Here is an 18,841-nt window from a genome sequence, read left to right as displayed (position 1 = left end):
CGCACCGCGAAGAATGAGAGCCAGGATTCTCTCCCAGGCACACCCAGAACAAAGTAGGCCTCCAAATGAAGGGCTATCTGTGTTGTTCTCCCAGTATCTGCAATTCTTTTCCTATTCAGGCGACAGTATCATAAGTAGCACTGGGCCTCTGATCTCACCTAATAATATGTTTGGGTGGGGACTCGGGCTGGTCGCCATAAAGACATCTTAAAACCGCTGTGGATACAGAGTGGTGCTAGGGCCCACTTTTAATCCCAGCACTCTGGAGGCAAAAGCAGGCGGATCTCTGCAAGTTCGAGGTCAGCCTGGTATACACAGCAAGTTGCAGGACAGCCAGGCCTATACAAAGAAAACCTCTCTCAAAACACCACTGTGGACAAATCCTCTTTACTAAAGTGAATTGAGCAAGACGTGCACCGCAAGTGCTCACGTGAGCAACAAGTCAGTTCACGTCTGCAGCAACTCTAAGCTTAAAGTAGCCTCGGGCATCTTATCAGAGCCGCAGGGGGAGGCTGAGGCAGGAGGAACCCAAGTTCAAGGTCAATCTGGGCTGCACAGCAGGTTCAAAGCACCGTCGGGCAATTTAGTGAGACCCTGTCTCAAAACATAAAATATGAAATACAAAAAAAAGTAAAAAGGGATGGTTGCATTCTTCAGTTGGTAGAAAGCTTGCCTGGCAATGAGGAAGCCCACATAAATCAGGCATGGTGGCCTGTGCCAGTAATCCCCGCACCGAGGGGTAGAAGCAGGAGACTCAGAAGTTCAAAGTCATCTTCAGCTACTTGGTGAGTTTGAGGTCAGCCTGGGCTACATGAAATCCTGTCTGGAAAAAAGGAGAAGCTGAGAGCTGGTTAACTACTGGTAGTTAAGAACACTATTGCCAGGTGGTACAGGCACGCGCCTTTAATCCCGGCACTTGAGAGGCAGAGGCAGGTGGATCTCTGAGAGTTCGAGATCAGCCTGGTCTACAAGAGCTAGACCAGGACAGCTAGGGCTGTTACACAAAGAAACTCTGTCTTGAAAAAACTAAAAACAAACAAATAAACATAATAAATAAATGAATAAAAGGGCACTTTTCTTCTGGGAGAAGAATGTATGGTTCTCGTGAACCATCTTTGGTTCTCAGCACCCACAGGTTAACTAACAACCACCTTGTAATTCCAGCTCCAGGGGCAGAATAATCAAATGATAAAATAGTTTTTAAGTAAAGGGTTTTGTAGGGACAGTGATGTGACACTTGCCCAGCATGTGTGAAATGCAGGATTCAGTTCCCAGTAATCACACACGCGCACACGCGCACACACACACACACACGCACGCGCGCGCGTTAAAGGAAGAAGAAATCTTTGTGTTATTCTCACAAGAAGCTGAGGCTCAGGAAGTTAACAGTCTCAGTTCTCATTTAGAGACCTGTCCAAAGATAGGGACACAATTGTATTACAGCCACCGCCCTGTATGAGGCACCCAAGACCCCTGCAGGAAGAACTTCCTTCTTAAGCCCTTGCTGCTCCAGTGAAAGGCAAGCCTGAAGGATTCGCCCATTCTACAGAGCCTGAAACTGAGGCCAAGTCACAGAGTACTCCCCAGTTACTGCCACTTGGGTAACCAGCAGAGCGGGAATCCCAAGTCACAGGTTGTCCTCAAAAGTGGATTCAGTGGGGGCCCGAATGCTCAGGTGTCCTCAGGAGAAAGAGGAAAGATTGGAAAGTGTGCAGCCCCAGGGTTGGGAGTCTCAGGGTACCCTGAATCCTCACAAACTCAGAAGGCTTTATTTCTTCTCCCCTCCCTCTTTGAAAAGAGCCTAGCAGAGTCTAGCCCTGTTTCCCCTAGGGGGGGCAGATGGGGGTAGTGTCTGAAGAGAAGGGAGGCTGGGCCTGGTCAGCTGATGCTAAGTGGGGCCCAAAGAGCAGAGCAGGGTTTTCCAAATGACATACTTATTTATAGAGCACCTTGTTCCCAGAAAGGATGGGAAGGCTCCCAAGGAGGCCCTGGGGGCACGTCCACTACCCCACTCACAGCCATCCAGATAGGCAAGATAGACACAGAAATGCCTTCTGAGAAAGTTCTCCCTAACCATGATGGTAGAGCTGGAACTGCCCCAAACATACACAAATAAAACTTCACAGTCCTAAGAAATACCACCTAAGAAACTGGCCTCAAAGCTTACAGGAATGGGATGAAGTTAGACCGATTATGGGGCCAGAATGATGCTGGGGGGGGGGGGGGCTTTGACTGTAGACAGACTCCCTGGGAGGCAGGGTGTCTAGGGAATAGCAGAGTCAGGGTTGGAAGGCCACAGCTGTCTAATGGCCATCCAGGCTTATCACCCCAATGGCAGACACTGAGATCCAAAAACACAAGGCCATACTCCATGGCAGAACAGAGCAGGTTGAAGTCTCCCATTACCCAGCTCTGAGTCACCTAGGATGTCACTGCCCCTCCCTCCCTCCACCCCAGCTCTGCGTACTTAGGGCCCCAGGATGAATTCCCACATTTGGATGCTTAGAAAGCCAACAGCACCCAAAGGGACAGGCTTCACCGTCCAACAGTACCCATGGCACATCTGTGCACATCTGTCTGCTGTCCTCCCTGCAGAGCGGGGATGTTGGCGAGTAAGAAGGCTGACGCAAGTTAAAGGTGCATGACACCTTCCCAGACACTGTCCCCAATGAGGCTGGTGGGTGCCAGCCCCCTAGATACCCTGGAAGCATGCTACCCCTTCCTCGCGTTGTGTCCGAAAGCAAACATTTCAAACGCCTTGGCAGTGGAGGGCAAGCAAGAAAGGCGGGCAAGGAATGCTTCTCGAAGTTTGGGAAAGCATTCCAAATATTCTGAGCTGGATGGCTGGGGGGTGGGGAGGGGCACTCTGAGGCTCTGACCCAGAACACGTCTCCACCTGAATTGGACGTGTGGTGTCTCCTTCCCTAGCTGAGCCACCCGCAGACCCATCTTCAGGCTACAACTGGGGATCAGGAATGTAGAATGACAGATGACCCTGAAGGACGAGGCAGTTTTGGGGGAGCTTGAAGGCTGGGTGAGGCAATTTCCGACATTTTTATTCATACCTACCTGTTTTGGTTTACAACAAAGTCGGAGATTCCTGCCTCCACCTTTGGATTTGGGAGTGGAGACAAGTATGAAGAAGACACTAGTCACTGGTCACCAGACCTCATTTGCATAGTGCTGAGAACTTTCTTCTGTAATGTGAATGAAGTTCACCTGCCTTCCCCAGAGCCCAGACAGCGGGGCTGGAGGGCAGAGGACCCTGAAGGGTATGAGGCAAGCGCTGGTGTTCCTTGGATCCTTCGTTCATCAGCTCCTTCTAACTTTTGATCTTCATTTAGTTCAGTACGAAGGAAGTAAGACCAGTCAACCTCCCAGGCGACAGTGCGTGGAGATGGGGGACACACTCTGGACCAAAGTCACTGTCAGTTTTTCATCTGCTGTGACATGTGACAGGCCTCTAGCTGCAGATCCAAGCTGGTTTGGGGAGAGGTGTGAACAGGGACCAAGCTGGTGGGCACTTCCCGAAAAACAGCAGGTGTGCCAGTGGCGGTGTAACTTCAGACTCGAAGGCAGTGGCTGTACAGTGCTCCCTCCTGGCCACGGGGTCTGAGCTGGGAGTGTGAGGCATGGAGGGCTCTCTGCAGACCCCGATCTGTCAAAATTGAGCACTGTTGATCAGTGCACCTGGTTAAGGCCGGCTGGTTCTTGGGAGCAAACCCACAGGAATGTCTCAGCCAGTGTTGCAGGGGCCTGCTTTCGTCTTTATCCACCCTATCTGTGTGATCTGCCAAGCCGCACCGTCTTCTTGAGGCATGGTTAGCAGACAAGGTTGTGTTTGGATGGACAGCAGAATCACCCTGGCAGAGAGCTGGACTACCTGGGGTAGGCACTCCAGGCCTTCCACCTTGGAACTCTTTGCCCCCTTTTCCTGGAATGTCCTGGACTTGCCAGGGACAGAGCGGAGGCCTAAGGAAGACCAGAGTTAGGGGTAGTGAGCTAAAGACAATCTGCGTTCCCATAGATGTTCTAGTGCAAGGAGTATCCAGCTCTCAGAGTGGCTGGTATGACCCCAATATTGGGGCCTGACCTTGCCTCCTTGTTGCTAGCAACATTGGGGAGCGTCCTGATCGATCTGGACTGATAAGTCCCTGGTAGTAAGGAGACTGCAGCGAAGCCAAACAGCCGTGAGCCTAAGAGTTAGAAACCCAACCTTCCTAGCCTATCATTATCCTCTGCCTATCCTCCTCTCCTCTGCCTAGCCTATCCTTCTCCACTGCCCAGAGGAAGTGACACCCCAGACCAACATTTCCCAGGGCCCTATTTTTCACTCTTGCTGCTCCAGGCCGCCTGGAAAAAGCCGGCAACACAAGCCAGCTACCTGTGTTCCAAGGAAAGACTTGGTATAGGGCCTGCTCGGGGGCTTTTCCCTGGCTACCTACCCCAGAAGGGTTCTCTTTAAGAGCTCCCCCACTCCCAACCACCTCCTTTCTTTCCCTCTGGGTCAGTCACCAGGCTCCAGAAAGTTCCAGATCTTAAAAGGAGGGCACGCTTTCTGAGAGGCCCCTGAAACATCTGGGAAAGGAGAGAGCCAGCCGGCTGGGCAGCAGTTCGCTTCTCCTGGGGCAAGTGGTTTGAAGAATGCGCTGCAAAATGAAACCAGCATCGGGAGGGACCAGCGTCTCCAGAATTCCTCCTAAGCTACCTGCCCCAGCCCAGGCAAGCCCTCTGCGTCCCCACTTTATGGAAGGTTGTGAAGCATGGGCCATCTTCTGGTGCTGTAGGTTGAAAGACTGTCTTACGCATATGGGAGGAATCATCAGGATTCAAACATTCCCTAATTCCAGCTCAAAATAGCATAAACAGCAGTTTTAACAATAAGATAATACACGTGCTTCAGTGGCTACCACTGAACCAAGCAGATGACCTCCTGCAAAGTCCTCCTTGGTCCACGTGTTCTATGCAGGAGGAAAATCCCTGGGCACAATACAGGTTACCAACTGGGACGGGACTCCATGATGCTGAGCGCCTAAAGACCAACACACAGGCCTGCAATGAAGTCAGCCAGCAGAAAGGTAAGAAAGACATCCACCCCACAGGGTAATCCGAGGTTCGTCCCTATCAAAAAAAAAATTTTTAGAAAGAAAAATAATCTCCCTGTTCTTTGGTGAGCTGAAAACCAGATCGATTTCAGTCAGCGCTAAAATATGGAGTTTTTAAGGGGCACCATGGCTTCCCTTTTCACCTCAGGAGGTAAATATTTGAAGCCCAAATTGATAAATAAATCAGATCGAAAGTCACTTCTAATCTGATCCCCAGCCGTTAAATACATCAATCCTCTTTCGCTCTTGTGGGCAGGGTTCAAACACTAACAGGGCAACAAGTCCGCATTTAAGGAAACGCAGGGGACACAGGACTCACCCAGGCTCTGGCTCAGCTAAGAGTGGTGAGCTGTGACCCTTTGTCTATTCTCTGTTTCTCCCCTTAAACAGGGGACAGCTGGACACCGAGAAGGAGCGACACCATCTTGTTTTGACAATTGGCAAGCGTTTTCTGCATCCCGAAAAGCATTTTGTTCGGAGACCAGCTAGCTGCGCTCAGGCAACCCTGTCCGTGTGTTGCGGGTAGGACAGTTTCTCAGACTGTCTTGAGAGAAAAATCCCAGGGTGGGATACGTCAACAAATCAAGAGCCCTCTCTTTACTAAAGGAGAGCTCCATTGTCCCATGGCGCGTATGTGCACCTACGTACCAGGCCACCTGCACCATAAAATAGTCACAAGTGGGTTTACTACAACTTATTTCTTTTTAATTCAAGAACACAAAGACACTGTCCGAACTTTGGGCAGAAAAACAACATGGGTTTATTTTAAGGTAAATACAACATTGAGACCACATAAGACAAACACAGATGAAGTTAAATTTTTAAGTCTTTTGGTGTCTGTTAGGAATACTCCAGATGGCGTCTAGGGTACAAAGCCACCACATTTCCTTAATTAAAAGTATCAGATACTTGACTTCGTTATCCACCACCAACAAAAAAATAAATAAATTATTTTCTTGTTTTGTAAAAGACCTACAGTTGAGAGGAGAATTCTATTTTATCATGGTACTGTGGGGAGAAAAACCCACATTGGTTTCTTAATTCAATTTGGCAGAAACGGTTGGGCAAGATGAAGCCTTATCCAGTGGACACAACTTTAAATATTATATTAAAGGCTCTGGGCAACAACAAGATAGCCTGGTTACAAATCCGCACTCGTTTACAGAAGGCACCCTATCCAAAGAGACCTCATGCGCCCCTGGGGAGTCTCCACAGAAAGTCATTAGGGGTCCCTGTGGGATTTGGTCCACAAACTAATCTGTGAAGCCCCAAGGGGAGCAGGCGCAGTATCCGGGTAGGGGAAGGAAATTTTTAAAAAATCGGTATTTCGTTTCGGTGGGCTGTGTCCCCGTTAGAGGGACTCGCTGGGATCTCGGAAACCGAGTTGCGGATAAGTTACCTGCGAGTTGCGCGGAGCTCTCTGCTCCCGGGTCTGAGAGAGGGGCGCGTTCCGTCGCTTTCTGCGGCTCCGTCGAAGAGGGTCCATCGGGGAGGCGAAGCCGGTGTGGGCCTGAGGCAAGGACGGGCTGGGAGCGTCAGTATTTGGTGCAGTCGTAGGAGTAGGGGGCCGCGTGGCGGTAGAGGGACGGAGCGGCTCGGTAGGGCAGCTGACAGCTCGCATTGCTCACCTGGGACTCCCCAAGGGTTGAGTTTTCCAGTCCCAGCCGGTGCGAGTTGAACATCTCCCGGACATTGGGGAAAGTTTGCTGTTGGGTGGCGAACGTGTGGCCGGGGAGGTGGCTCAGGTCCCCGCTGTGGTTCAGATACCAGGAGGTGGCCTGGGTGGCAGGCTGCGGAGCGGGAGGGGGCTGCGGGGCGGGCGGCGGCGCCTGTGGATGGAGGTGGCCATGATGCTGGTGGTGGTGACCCGTGGCCCCCAGCGCGCCCTCCTGGCCCGCAGCGAGGTTGAGGGCTCCGAGTGGGGAGCCGGGGCCGCTCGGGTGGTCCGACAGAGCCTCGTCCAGAGCGGGCGGGACGCACACGTGCGCGGGTCGCTCGGCCCCGGTGTACAGACTCATGGCCCGCATGCTGCACTGGTAGCCCGCCGAGCTCGCAGCCTCCAGGCCCTGCGCGCAAGGCTGCGCGTAAGCGGCGGGTGGCGCGGCGGCGTAAGGCAGAGCCAGCGGCGGCACCACCAGGCCGGCGCGCGCGGCCGCCGGGCTCAGATCGCCGCCCGGAGGCGACGTGCGCAGCGTCATGATGGTCTCCACGCTGAAGCCTGGCAGCCCGTTGGGCGCCGCGGTGTGGTGCTCAGGCAGTGAGCCGTCTGGGGAGCCAGCGGGAGTGGAGGCTGCGCTGCGGGGACTAGCCTGCAACGCGCCCTCGGGACTCAGTGTCTCCACCTTAGTGATGACAGGCAGTGCAGGTGACGCTGCCTCGCTCTTGACCACCACTTTCTTCTCGGCCTCCTTGGGCGCGTCCGCTACCGGGGTCCCCGTCGGGGCGCCCTTGGCTGCAGCCGGGGGTGGCTCCTTGAGGTGGGCCCGCTCCTCCTTGTCCTTGGGCACGTCCTTCTTCTTGAATCGCCGGCGCCGCCGTAGAAAGCTGCCATTCTCAAACATGTTGTAGGAGTCTGGGTCGAGCGTCCAGTAGCTGCCCTTGCCAGGCTTCTTGTCGTCGCGCGGCACCTTCACGAAGCACTCGTTGAGCGACAGGTTGTGGCGGATGCTGTTCTGCCAGCCCTGCTTGTTCTCGCGGTAGAAGGGGAAGCGGTCCATGATGAACTGGTAGATACCGTTCAGGGTGATCTTCTTCTCCGGGGCGTTCTGGATCGCCATGGTGATGAGTGCGATGTAGCTGTAGGGCGGCTTCACCAGGTCCTTGGGCGCCGCGGGCTGGTGGTGGTAGGGCGCGTAGGAGCGGCCCATGCCGGCGCCGTACTGCTCCGGGTGACCCGAGTAGACGCCCATGGGGCTGGCCATGCCGCCGTAGCTGCCCGCTGCCCGGTAGTAGTTCTGCTCGCTCAAGTAGGGCACCACTCCCAAAGCGTTGGGGTCCGACACCGAGTAGCGCGCCTGCATGCTGCGTCCCAGGCGCTTGGCTGCCGCCTGTGCGCACCGACTGCGGCCCGCGGCGAGCGAGGCCCGGAGCAGGAGAGCAGGAGGGGACCGGGCGGCGCGGGCAGCCCCTGCTCGGGGCAGCCTCGCGAGCCACGCGCGGAAGGCGCCGGCGCTCGGGCCGACCGGGAGCGCTCGGGTTCAGCCGACCGGGCGGGTCAGCATCCTGGAGGGCGCGCCCGGGGCGGCCCCGCTGGCCGCGCGCTCTCGGCCCAGCGGGTGGCTGCCCTGAACTGGCGGCAGGGACGCCACGGAGCGAGACCGACCCTTCTGAACGCTAGGAAAGGAGATCGCGGCTCTCGGGGCCCCGCCAGTAGAACGGCAGCCCGCAGCCTCAGCGAGCTAGGGTCCGGAGGAGAAGCTGCCTGGCCGAGCCCGGAAAAAGAAGCAAAATCCCTTTTAGGGATTGGGAAAAGTTTCAAAAGTCTTCAGGCTCAAAGGAGTTTTTACTTTCCTCAGGCCGCGCCCCCTCCAGGAAGTTTGAACCAATCATCTGGCAGCTGTGAGGAGGATGGACCCAATCAGGGCGAGAAGCGCTGGAACCCGTCGGCTCTAAGACCCAGCCGCTCTTAGCCAGAATTTTCTCCCCTCCACCCCCTGTAGCTCAAGTTAACTTGAGGACTTTTAAAAATAAGTTACATCTTATTAAATTTTATTTTATTATCACATTCTGTTTAACGAGACCACGTGTCCACAGCAAAAAATAAAAACCCGTTCCTTTACAAAATTGAAAAAAAGAGGTTTAGTTTGGAATTTAAAATCGAATTGATGAAGTTGGGCAAAGGTCTGCCCCGACCAAGACCTTGTAAGTAGCAAAGATTCTAAAGATTTTTCTTATTAATGAGTGAAGAGGCGAATAATTAGATTTCTTAATTATCGGGGCCTAGTTGTAATGGGTTCAGAGCAAACCGATTGAGCCGGCCGGGCCTCCTGAACACAATGGTGAATAAATCCACTGGGCGCTTCGAGGTCGGAGTGTTGAAGAAGAACCCACAAAGGAGGCCGGGTGGTAGAATTGGGTTCCTCTCGCTCCCACGCCTGGGGGTCGGGCTGGGGAGGAAAGCTCGGTGGGAAAGCCAAGCCGGGAGGGAACACCTCTGGAGCAATTGATCCTAAGTCTTAGCTGTGACAGATCTGCGTCCTCCAGCCCATTTTGTGAGGCTCAGGGAGCGCGTGAGTCGGCCACTTGTTTTCTCCCTCTCCTCTCCCGCATAGACGCGGGCTAGCTTCCAGTGTCATCCATCTGGTCGCTTTCCCTTCTCCAACTATAAAATTGCTTTGGCGATTTTTTAATTTCTGTGCTGCCCCGAAGGTGTCCCCAGTGCAGTCCAGGCCATGGTACCCCACCCCGCGTGGGGAGTTCCAGGCCTGCTTTCCACCCGGGGCCTCGCCGCTGGAGACTTACTGGAGTGCTCGCACTGCGTAGCCTCCGGCCGGAGTTCCTGGCCCGCGCCGGATCACACTCTGCGGCCAGCATCTTTGGGATTTGTAAATTGACTATATTTCAGTGTGTTTGTTTTGCTGAGTTTTGATAAGGTGAGCTGGAGACCAAGGGCTCCTCAGAGGGCCTGGCAACTGAAGGATTTTTTTATCGCTGCCAGCCTTGCTGTGTAGCCACACCGAGGTCTCCAACATTCAGGCTTTCGCCTTCCATCTAGGAATCCCAGGGACGGTTTGTTTATTTGTGGAGTGCTTATTTATTCCTTCAACACCTCAGGTCGTCATCGGATCCCTGCTCGCCCACTTCCCCAGAAGCACTGGGTCATCATCCCTTCGGAAAGGCTCTATGCCCCGCCGAACCTTCTGGAAGTTGTTGGTCCGGTTGGGTAGGGAAGAAGGCGACAGATAAAACATTTGTTTCAGTTTTCCGTGCCCCCCCCACCCCCCGCATTAGATTTTCAGCAAAAGGCGGTGAGACATTAGAGACTTCTTTTTTCAGCGTTGATGCTTGAGTAGCTGACAATAGTGGCATCGTGTGAATTACCATCAAAACAATCAAATAAATATTTGTGTGTGCTATCTTTGACTCAGGATTTAAAGGGAAGGGAGGTACAAGGCCCCCTGACCTGAAGTATCTTGGAAAACACATTTTTTTTTTTTTGTGGCTGTTCTGGATTCTTCTTTGACACGTTTCACCTTCTCCTCTTTAAGCAGGAAGATAATGCTTCCCGGGTCCGAGTTCTGGTTTAAGCTTTTCCCCCTACTCTCAAGCTCCCACTAAGACCTTATTGTTCCAATGTCCCTAGTGTATTTGCGTTCATGTGTTTTTTGGGAGGTTTTTCTTTTATGACTATGACAGAAAGTGCCTTTTCACCCCTGAAGCTCGTGGCAGGCAGTGTTGAATTTTTCTCACGATTTTACTGGAAATTCCACTCACTGATCAAGAAACACTCCCCCCATCTGTGGGCTTCCTGCAGGGACACTGTTTACTTTGTTCTTATGAGGGGTGTGTGTGTGTGCGTGCGTGTCCATATGTGTCCACGTCCGTGTGTGCCCATATGTGTCTCTGTGCGTTCATATATGCCTGTGTCCATGTGTGTCTGTCTGTTTGTCTGTCTGTCTGTGTGTCCGCTTAAATAGCTTTATCAAAGCACAGGGCAGAAACCAAACAACTCCGACTAAGAAATCTAAATTCCCAAAGGCCACTTTCTGCCTGCGTATGCCCAGGAATGACCAGTGTCTGCTAGGAAGAACATTGGTTTAGCCGTCACATACAGTTACTACCCGGTCTCAGAGAGGTGGTAGGGACGTTCCCCCTCTCTGAACCTGGGCTCCTCCAACTTCTATAGAGCAAAGAGAGATCTGTGTGTTCCGGTTTCTAAAACAACACCGCACACACCTGAACTTGGCAGGCACCACATCACGCGGCTCCGGCAGCCTGCAGAGGCCTCAGCGGTCTAAGAGTTGCTACATTCTTGCTTATTGCCTGTTCCTTCTCTTCCTTGTCTTATTGTCAGCTAGACGAAAGCAAATCAGACCCCGGAGGGCTCTGTGTGTTAGTCAAATAATAAGCGATGAAAAGGGCAGAGAGTTGCCTCCCCGACCCTTCTTCCTCCGCAGACGCCACGACTCCAGCACCTGGAGACACCACTCCGTGGGTGATGGTGCCATCGTGAGGCCAACTGGGGAACTACATCGAAAAAAGGGGGGGGGGAACAGCAAAGAATGCCAGACAGGTTTGGTTCTAATGAAGGTGCTGACACCTCGTGGACGCCAGCGTGCTTTGCACTGCAAGAATAAAACGTGCAAAAACTTAGAAAGAAGGTCAAGTCAACTGGGCCTGGCAGTTAGCTTACAAAAAGTCGTTTTCCATAGCTTTGCCATGTGTCAAGGCTGCTGAGTGACAGAAACATCTTTTGAGACTATTGGAAGTTTCCAGAGCAGCAAGGAGGTTCTGCACATCCTCGCTGGCTAGAATTGCCTGACACCTGCGGAGGTGTGTTGTGGGAGGGTTGGGAAGTTAAGCAGAGAGCTATTAGGATGTGAAATGACAGACCGTTTCTGGAGGGTCCCGAGACTTCTGTCTTTCAGGCCCATGCATGGACCAATGCAAGAAAGCTGGAAGCCGATTTTGTTCTCAGCTCTTTGATTAGCATCCTTTGGGCTCAGGAGATGCCTTCAGTTTTAGGAATGAGATAGCAGAAGAGTCTCAGGTTCCCAGGCTACTTAAGAACTGACCTGTGCTGGGTTGTGATGGCACACGCCTCTAATCCCAGCACTCGGGAGGCTGAGGCAGGCGGGTCTCTGTGAGTTCGAGGCCAGTCTGGCCTACAAGAGCTAGTTCCAGGACAGGCACCAAAGCTACAAAGAAACCCTGTCTCAAAAAACAAAAAAAAAAAACAACAAAACAACAACTGACCTGTGAGTTAGACATGGACAGAGAGGCATCCCCCCTTTTTGAGACAGGGTCTTGCTATGTGGATACCATACCCCATCAGAACCGCAATCTATCTATCTATCATCTATCTATCTATCTATCTATCTATCTATCTATCTATCTATCTATCTATCTATCTATTTGGGTTTTTCCAGGCAGGGTTTCTCTGTGTAGCCTTAGTCATCCTGGAACTCACTCTGTAGACCAGTCTAGCCATGAACTCCGAGATCTGCTTGCCCCTGCCTCCAAAGTGCTGGGATTAAAGGTATGAACACCACTGTCCAGCCTCAGGACTACTTTTTAAACAACCCTCACAAGTCAGCTTCTAGAGATTACCTTTTACAGGACAGAAGTTTCAGCCCTTGATGGATCCAAACTCATTTTTACCGAGAATGACTTTTCTTTTTCTGGAGTTGAGATGGTGAAGATAGGGGTGAGGGTGGGAGGGTCAAAGGGCATTAAGGAGACCCAGCGGCTACATGCAGTGTTTGATGCTAGGTGGTATAAAGTTCAGAACAAATAAAGGGCAGGCAGGTCTGAGGCAATCAGAATGCAGAGTGTGTGTAGTATAGCCATCTCTCCCAGGTCAAGATCCCTGAGTGAGATGGGACTGTGCTCAGGTAAGAACACGCTCTGCTGGAGCAGACATGTGTCATAATATTTAGGGCTAATGTCACAGTCTGTGCAAATCCGAAAAGATTTGAAAGGAGATGTGCTGCAGAGCAGAGTGATTGCCTGGCACACAAGGCCCTGAGTTCCATCCCAGCACTGGAAAAGAAGGGAGGGATAGAGGAATCAGGGAGGAAGAACAGGAAGGCGGGGAGAGGGAGGGAAGGGAAGAGAAAGGAGGAAGGAGCAGAGGGAGGGGGAGTAAATACTCATCAATGATGGCACCTTAGCCGGCTTTCTGCACCACTGCCCATGATAAACCACTCTGACAAAGGTGATTTCAGCTCACAGCTCCTCATCTTTGGGGTGGGGGGAATCTTGTCACAGGGCAGGAGCTTGAGGCAGCTGCTCACATGACAGCCGCCATGCTAGTGTTCCACTCCGTTCTCTTTCAGACAGTGCAGGACTCCAGTCAGGGAGTGGACGTGTCTGCAGCGTTGGATCCTCCCACCTCCATTAAGGCCATCAAGGTAATCCCCACAGTCATGCCCGAGTCCCCTCTCCCAAGTTGACGATCAGCACTAACACAGGTGACAGGAACAGGAAGAGGGTCCTACAAATGGCTTTTAAATTAGGGCCTCCGCTGCACCATTCTTGCAAGTTTTCTGTTAAATTTGGAAATTTTCAAAACTCAAAATATCATCATAACTCTGGAAACAGAAAAAAATGACAGAAAGCCAAGGTCTTTCCACAGTAATGGATGGAGACGTTCGCCAAGAATCACCAAGTGTCCCCTTTACCACTGTTCCGGGATTTTCTCAAACTCCAGCCCCGAATTGATGCTGTGAACACTGTGACTCACCCTCCTCCCTTTGAGAACCTGCACTAGGAGGTCAGAAAGGAACGAGGGGAGAAAGAGGTAAGAAGGTAGACACTTGGCCTTTGTGGGATTTGCAGCCTGCAGGGTTGACATTCCCAGCTCTGAGCACGAGCTGACTCAGATCCCCCAATCTGGACTGGTGGCTCAAAGAGGCCATTAAGACTGACACTGGGACCTCACAGGAACAACAGGACCCCTGTCCTATACCACGGGATCCCCTTTAGGGGTGACAAAACTAGGGTTGCCCTCTTCAGGCCCATTGTACCTGCTGAGCCTTCGGCTGTCCCTCAAGTTCAGGTACCTGCTCCCCAGCCTCCTCCTCTGATGCCTCACCTATGTCCCCCTACACACACACACACACACACACACACACACACACACACACACACGCACACACACACACACTCCTGACCCTGTTCTATTTCTCAGCCACACCAGTCAGTCTGACGCGATCTGCTTCCATTTCTTGCCAGGCCACACACACAGCAGAAGGAAGTAGGGGCAGGGCAGACTAGAACCCTGCTGCTAAGATCTCTTCCTTTTTAAATTAAAAATGTTTTGCATTTATTTATGTGGGGCAAGGGAATGTGGGCCAAGGTGACTGTGGAGGTCAAAGAGCAACTTTCAGGCATCAGAAGTCCATTCTGTGCTTCCACCAAGTAGGTCCTGGGCTCTGAGGTCCTGCCTCCCAATCCAAAATAAATAAATGAATGACTGTTAAAATCTACTGGAGAGGCATCCTCCCCCACTTCCAGGGAAATATGTTTTATCTAAGAGGGCTTCAGGAGAGTGAGCCAGGTCCTGGAAGGCCGGTAACCAAGTGTCTGCACAGAGAGGTGCTGGTCTCCAGTCCAGGTCCCAGTCCAGGTCCCAGTCCTTTCTCAGAGCTCAGTCTGACCGTGTTGTCTCCCATAGTAATGACAATCCTAGAAACCAGAGGTCACTAAACAGGACAGCACCATTTCCTCCTTCATGCCACATGTCCAAGTTAGAAGGCATTTGGAGTAAGAAATGGCTCAGTCAGTAAAGTGTTAGCCTTGTAAGCAGCACCCATGTTAAAGAATAAAAATAAATATCTGGGTGTGGTAGTGGGCCCTTGGAAATCCAGCAGATTTTGAAATACAGGCAGATTCCTCTGGATGATCAAAAAACAAGGTGGATGACTTATGAGGGTGACAACAGTGTCCTCATGTGTGCTTACATAGTAAACACCATCCCAACACACACACACACACACACACACACGGGAAAAGAAAACACCAGCTGAGGTGTGGTAACACAGGCCTGTAACAATCCTAGCACTTGGGAGCATGGGAGGCTGAGGCAGGAACATTGTGAATTCAAAGCCAGAAACAGACAGTAAGACCCTGTCTTAAAACATCTAAAGGAGCAGGAAGAGGCAGAAGGAAAGGAGAAAAAGAGGGAGAAGAAGGAGGAAAAAGAGGAAGACTGAGAGGAGGAGGGGCAGAAAAGGAAACAGTAGCCAGGCATGATGGCACACACCTTGAATTCCAGTACTTGGGAGGCAGAATCAGATGAATTGTTACGGAATACTTAAAAGATGTGTTACATTTGTTTATGCTGTGGAATATTACCTTAACTGTATAAAGGTTTGTTACTTTTCTTTCTGCTGCATTCCATTAACAATGTAAGGTGTGTTACATTTGTTCCTGCTGCTTTTGTTTAATTATGTAAAGATGTGCTGCATTTGTTTCACCTTCCCTGCCTAAGGCACCTAATGGCCTAATAAAAAGCTGACCAGCCAACAGCTAGGTAGGAGAGGAATAGGCCGGGCTGGCAGGCAGAAGGAATAGATAGGAATCTAGGTTCCAGAGAGGAGAGGGAGACTCCTGGGGGTAGCCAGACAGCCATTATTAGCCAGACTGGAGAAGCAGTGAAAGTAAGATGCAGAAGTAAAGGAAGGTAAAAGTCCCCAAGGCAAGACGTAGATGAAGAGAAACAGGTTAAGTTATAAGAGTCAGCAAGAAGTAAGTCTAAGCTAAAGTCAGGCATTCATAACTAATATGTCTCCATATCAGGATTTGGGAGCTGATTGGTGGCCCAAAAGAAAACCTGGTACAATGGATCTGAGTTTAAGTCCAGCCTAGTCTACTTAGTGAGTTCCAGAATAGCAAGGACTATGTAGAGAGGTCTTGTCTCAATAAAGGAAGAAAAGGAAGAAGAGGAGGAAGGAGGAGGAGGAGAGAAAGCACTAAGTCTTGGGGAATTCTAACAGCAAGCCAAGCTCCTGAGTGAGACACTAGGATGTTTTCTTGGGCTCTCCATCCCCCTGTTCTGCTCTTCATGGTTTTCTTCTTCTGGACTCTTCAGCAGCCATCATGGGAGACTGTACATTTTGGCAAGACCAGGAATCCGGAGACACCTCGGAGATTCCTGGACATTCTCGCTGCCATCAGCCAAGCTGCATAGTGACACCCCTTAGTCTATAGCCCTCTAACTCCACCACTCTCCTCCTCCTTTCTCCTGACTTTCTGCTTCCCTGCCCCCCACCTGCCTGAACACTGCTGTACACCTTCTAGCTGTGACTTAGCAGCTTCCCTATTGGTGATCTTCCCTGAGCAAAGGTGACCCTGATTCATCCCAATGTCCAGACACACCCTCAGCTCTCAGCCACAACACTTCTCTGCTGGAGCCAAATTTGTTCCCATTTCCCATCCCTGAAATACTGTCCCCTCCCCCACTCCCATCTTTCACGGGAAACTGTATTACCCCACCAGGAATGCTGTGTACCAGGGTGACAACTGACCGCGAGTTGACTGTGCTAATCTCGTGACAGCTTTCCCACTCGGGCAGAGTTGTGACCTTGGGGAAGGCTCTGCTACCAGGAGAGAAGGAGAGTATGGGACTCTCTGTGACTTCTTCTGTGAACCTAAAACTTCAGAAACAATAACCAGTAAAAATTGAATCCTGCCAGGTGAAGCAGTGCACACCTTTGATCCTGGCACTCACACTCGGGAGACAGAGACAGTGGATCTGTGATTTCAAGGCCAGCTTCCAGGGCTGGAGAGATGGCTCAGAGGTTAAGAGCACTGGCTGCTCTTCCAGAGGTCCTCAGTTCAATTCCCAGCAACTATATGGTGGCTCACAACCATCTGTAATTTGATCTGGTTCCCTCTTCTGGCATGCAGACCGAACACTGTGTAATGATAAATAAATAATTTTTTAAAAAAGGCCAGCTTCCTGGGCTGCACAGTACGTACCTGTCTCCAAAATTAAAAACAAACAAACAAACAAAAAACAGTGCACTGTTCTGTGTTCTGGTGATCTGTAGGCAGCAAGGGCAGAGTGCTAACAAACTCTAACTAGCTGGGGAATCAGTGGAGACGACGGCCTTGAGGTCACATGTCATAAAGAGGGTTCACAGGGGTCTAATTTCTTCAAGGTGCAAATGAAGTTCAGCTACAAACGAACAAAAAACCACAACAGAACCCTCCATCAGAGGCTGGGGTGGAAGTTGGGCAGCTACCACAAACCTGACCTGACATCCCTAGCCACTCAGATGCTCCAACACAGGGTACATGAGGACAGACAAACCCAGGGCAGCTTTGGTCACCTCTTAAGGCCCCTCCACTCCTCCCTGCATTGGGAACCAGCCAATTTGGGGGATTTTTTTTTTGCCACCTTTAAACACGCAGCAAGAAGCCAGCAGGTATAGCTATAGTAACTAAAGAAGAAAAAGTGCCAGGTAGTAGTGACACACGCCTTTAATCCCAGCACTCAGGGAGGCAGAGGTAGGCAGATCTCAGTGAGTTTGAAGGCAGCCTGGTCTACGGAGTGAGCTCCAGGTCAGGACTGTTAAGCCTAGAAATCCTATCTCAAAAACAAACAAACAAACAAAAAAACAAAAAACAGAAAAGAGCCTGAGGCTGCCCCTGACTTCCACAAACACAGGTGTGCCCAAGGACACACAGACACATCCTATGAAAGAGGCCACCTGATTTGCCTCTAATCCCATCACTCTGTGAGTTCCAGGCCAACCTGGTATACAGAGGGAGTTCCCGGACAGCCAGGGCTGTTACACAGAGAACCCCCCCCACACACACACACACTCAAAAAAAGATTCCTGGACAAAGTCAGGAGTGGGTCTATGTAAGTGACTCATGAAGAGTCAGGAGCCTTCAGGCCCAACACTTTTGAGCTTCTGGCTGTCTCCACCTTACCACCCTCTCCATTTCAGGAGTTTTCTTTCCTTTCTTTAATAAACAGCCTTTATTTCTATGCCTAACCACATGTCCCTAGGACAGTTCTTTGTCCTGAGACACAGGGAGCTGGAAATCCCAACGGGTGTCCTCAGTCTCAGATCCACTCCTGTACATAGGTTTCCTTCGACTTTCAAGCGATGTCTCTACAGATGTACACACAAGATGGTCTAAACATACTACATACTTGCATATACATGTATATGTATGTCCCACGTATTTAGTATGTGCGCTAATGATATATGTGTATGGACTCATGATACAGCACAGTCTGTGGAGGTCAGAGGACAACTCTAGGGAGTCGGTTTTCTCCTTCAACTATGTGTGTGAAGGGACTCTAGCTAGCTCAAGTGAGGCAAACATGGCTCTGGCAGGCTTGCCCATCTTCCCAGTTCCCTCTGCCTTGCTAAAAAAACGTGTGAGCATACATTCCTAAAGCTAGCCGCCAAGGTCTATTTCCTCACTTGGATACTTCCTCCTCCTAAGGCTGACCACAGAGGTCTAGCCTTCAGTTCACCTAATTAACATGCCCAATTAAAATTAAACACCTCATCCTAACATGGAGTCCCCCTTGTACCTTACAAATCACCATTTTCCTATGTGCCCCAGCTGTCTCCTTTCTATCCAGTGGCAATCCTTTTTTCTCCTGCCCCTCCACAAATATCCCTACCCTCTCCCTTGTTTCCTTCCCCTTCTCCCTTCATCTCCAGTCTTTGCCTCTTAATCCCCGTGCCCCCCACCCCTCAGCATTCTTTCCGCCTGTGGCAAATAAACCTCCTTTGTGCTGAGAACTTGGTCTTGGGGATCCTGAACCCAAACCCATCTCTTACAGTGGGTCCTGGGAATGAAATGTAAGTTGTTAGGCTTGGCAGCAAGCACCTTTCCCGGCTAGGTCATTTTGTCAGCCCTATATGCGTTATATATGTTCCACGTAATACAAAAGCATACATGTTGTGTGTGTGTGTGTGTGTATGTGTCCCAGGCACCTTCGTTCTAAGGCGGCTCCAGCGGCTGACTCAAAATCACTGAGGCGGGCTGGAGAGATGGCTCAGCGGTTAAGAGCACATGACTGCTCTTCCAAAGGCCCTAAGTTC

The 18,841-nt window shown here is 51.2% G+C and overlaps 1 protein-coding gene across 1 annotated transcript; it reads right to left on the bottom strand.

Annotated features, from left to right (window-relative positions):
• Window positions 1-5,847: 5,847 nt before the first annotated feature.
• Window positions 5,848-8,552, bottom strand: Foxc2 (forkhead box C2). Its single transcript, XM_075977481.1, has one exon. The coding sequence runs from the start codon at window positions 8,123-8,125 to the stop codon at window positions 6,641-6,643; it is 1,485 nt and encodes a 494-aa protein (XP_075833596.1). The 5' UTR covers window positions 8,126-8,552; the 3' UTR covers window positions 5,848-6,640.
• Window positions 8,553-18,841: the final 10,289 nt, after the last annotated feature.

This window comes from Microtus pennsylvanicus, chromosome 6 (genome assembly GCF_037038515.1).
Source record: "Microtus pennsylvanicus isolate mMicPen1 chromosome 6, mMicPen1.hap1, whole genome shotgun sequence".
NCBI lineage: Eukaryota > Metazoa > Chordata > Mammalia > Rodentia > Cricetidae > Microtus > Microtus pennsylvanicus.
The sequence above is the reverse complement of the archived record's forward strand: the minus strand, read 5'-3'. Positions and strand labels throughout refer to the sequence as shown.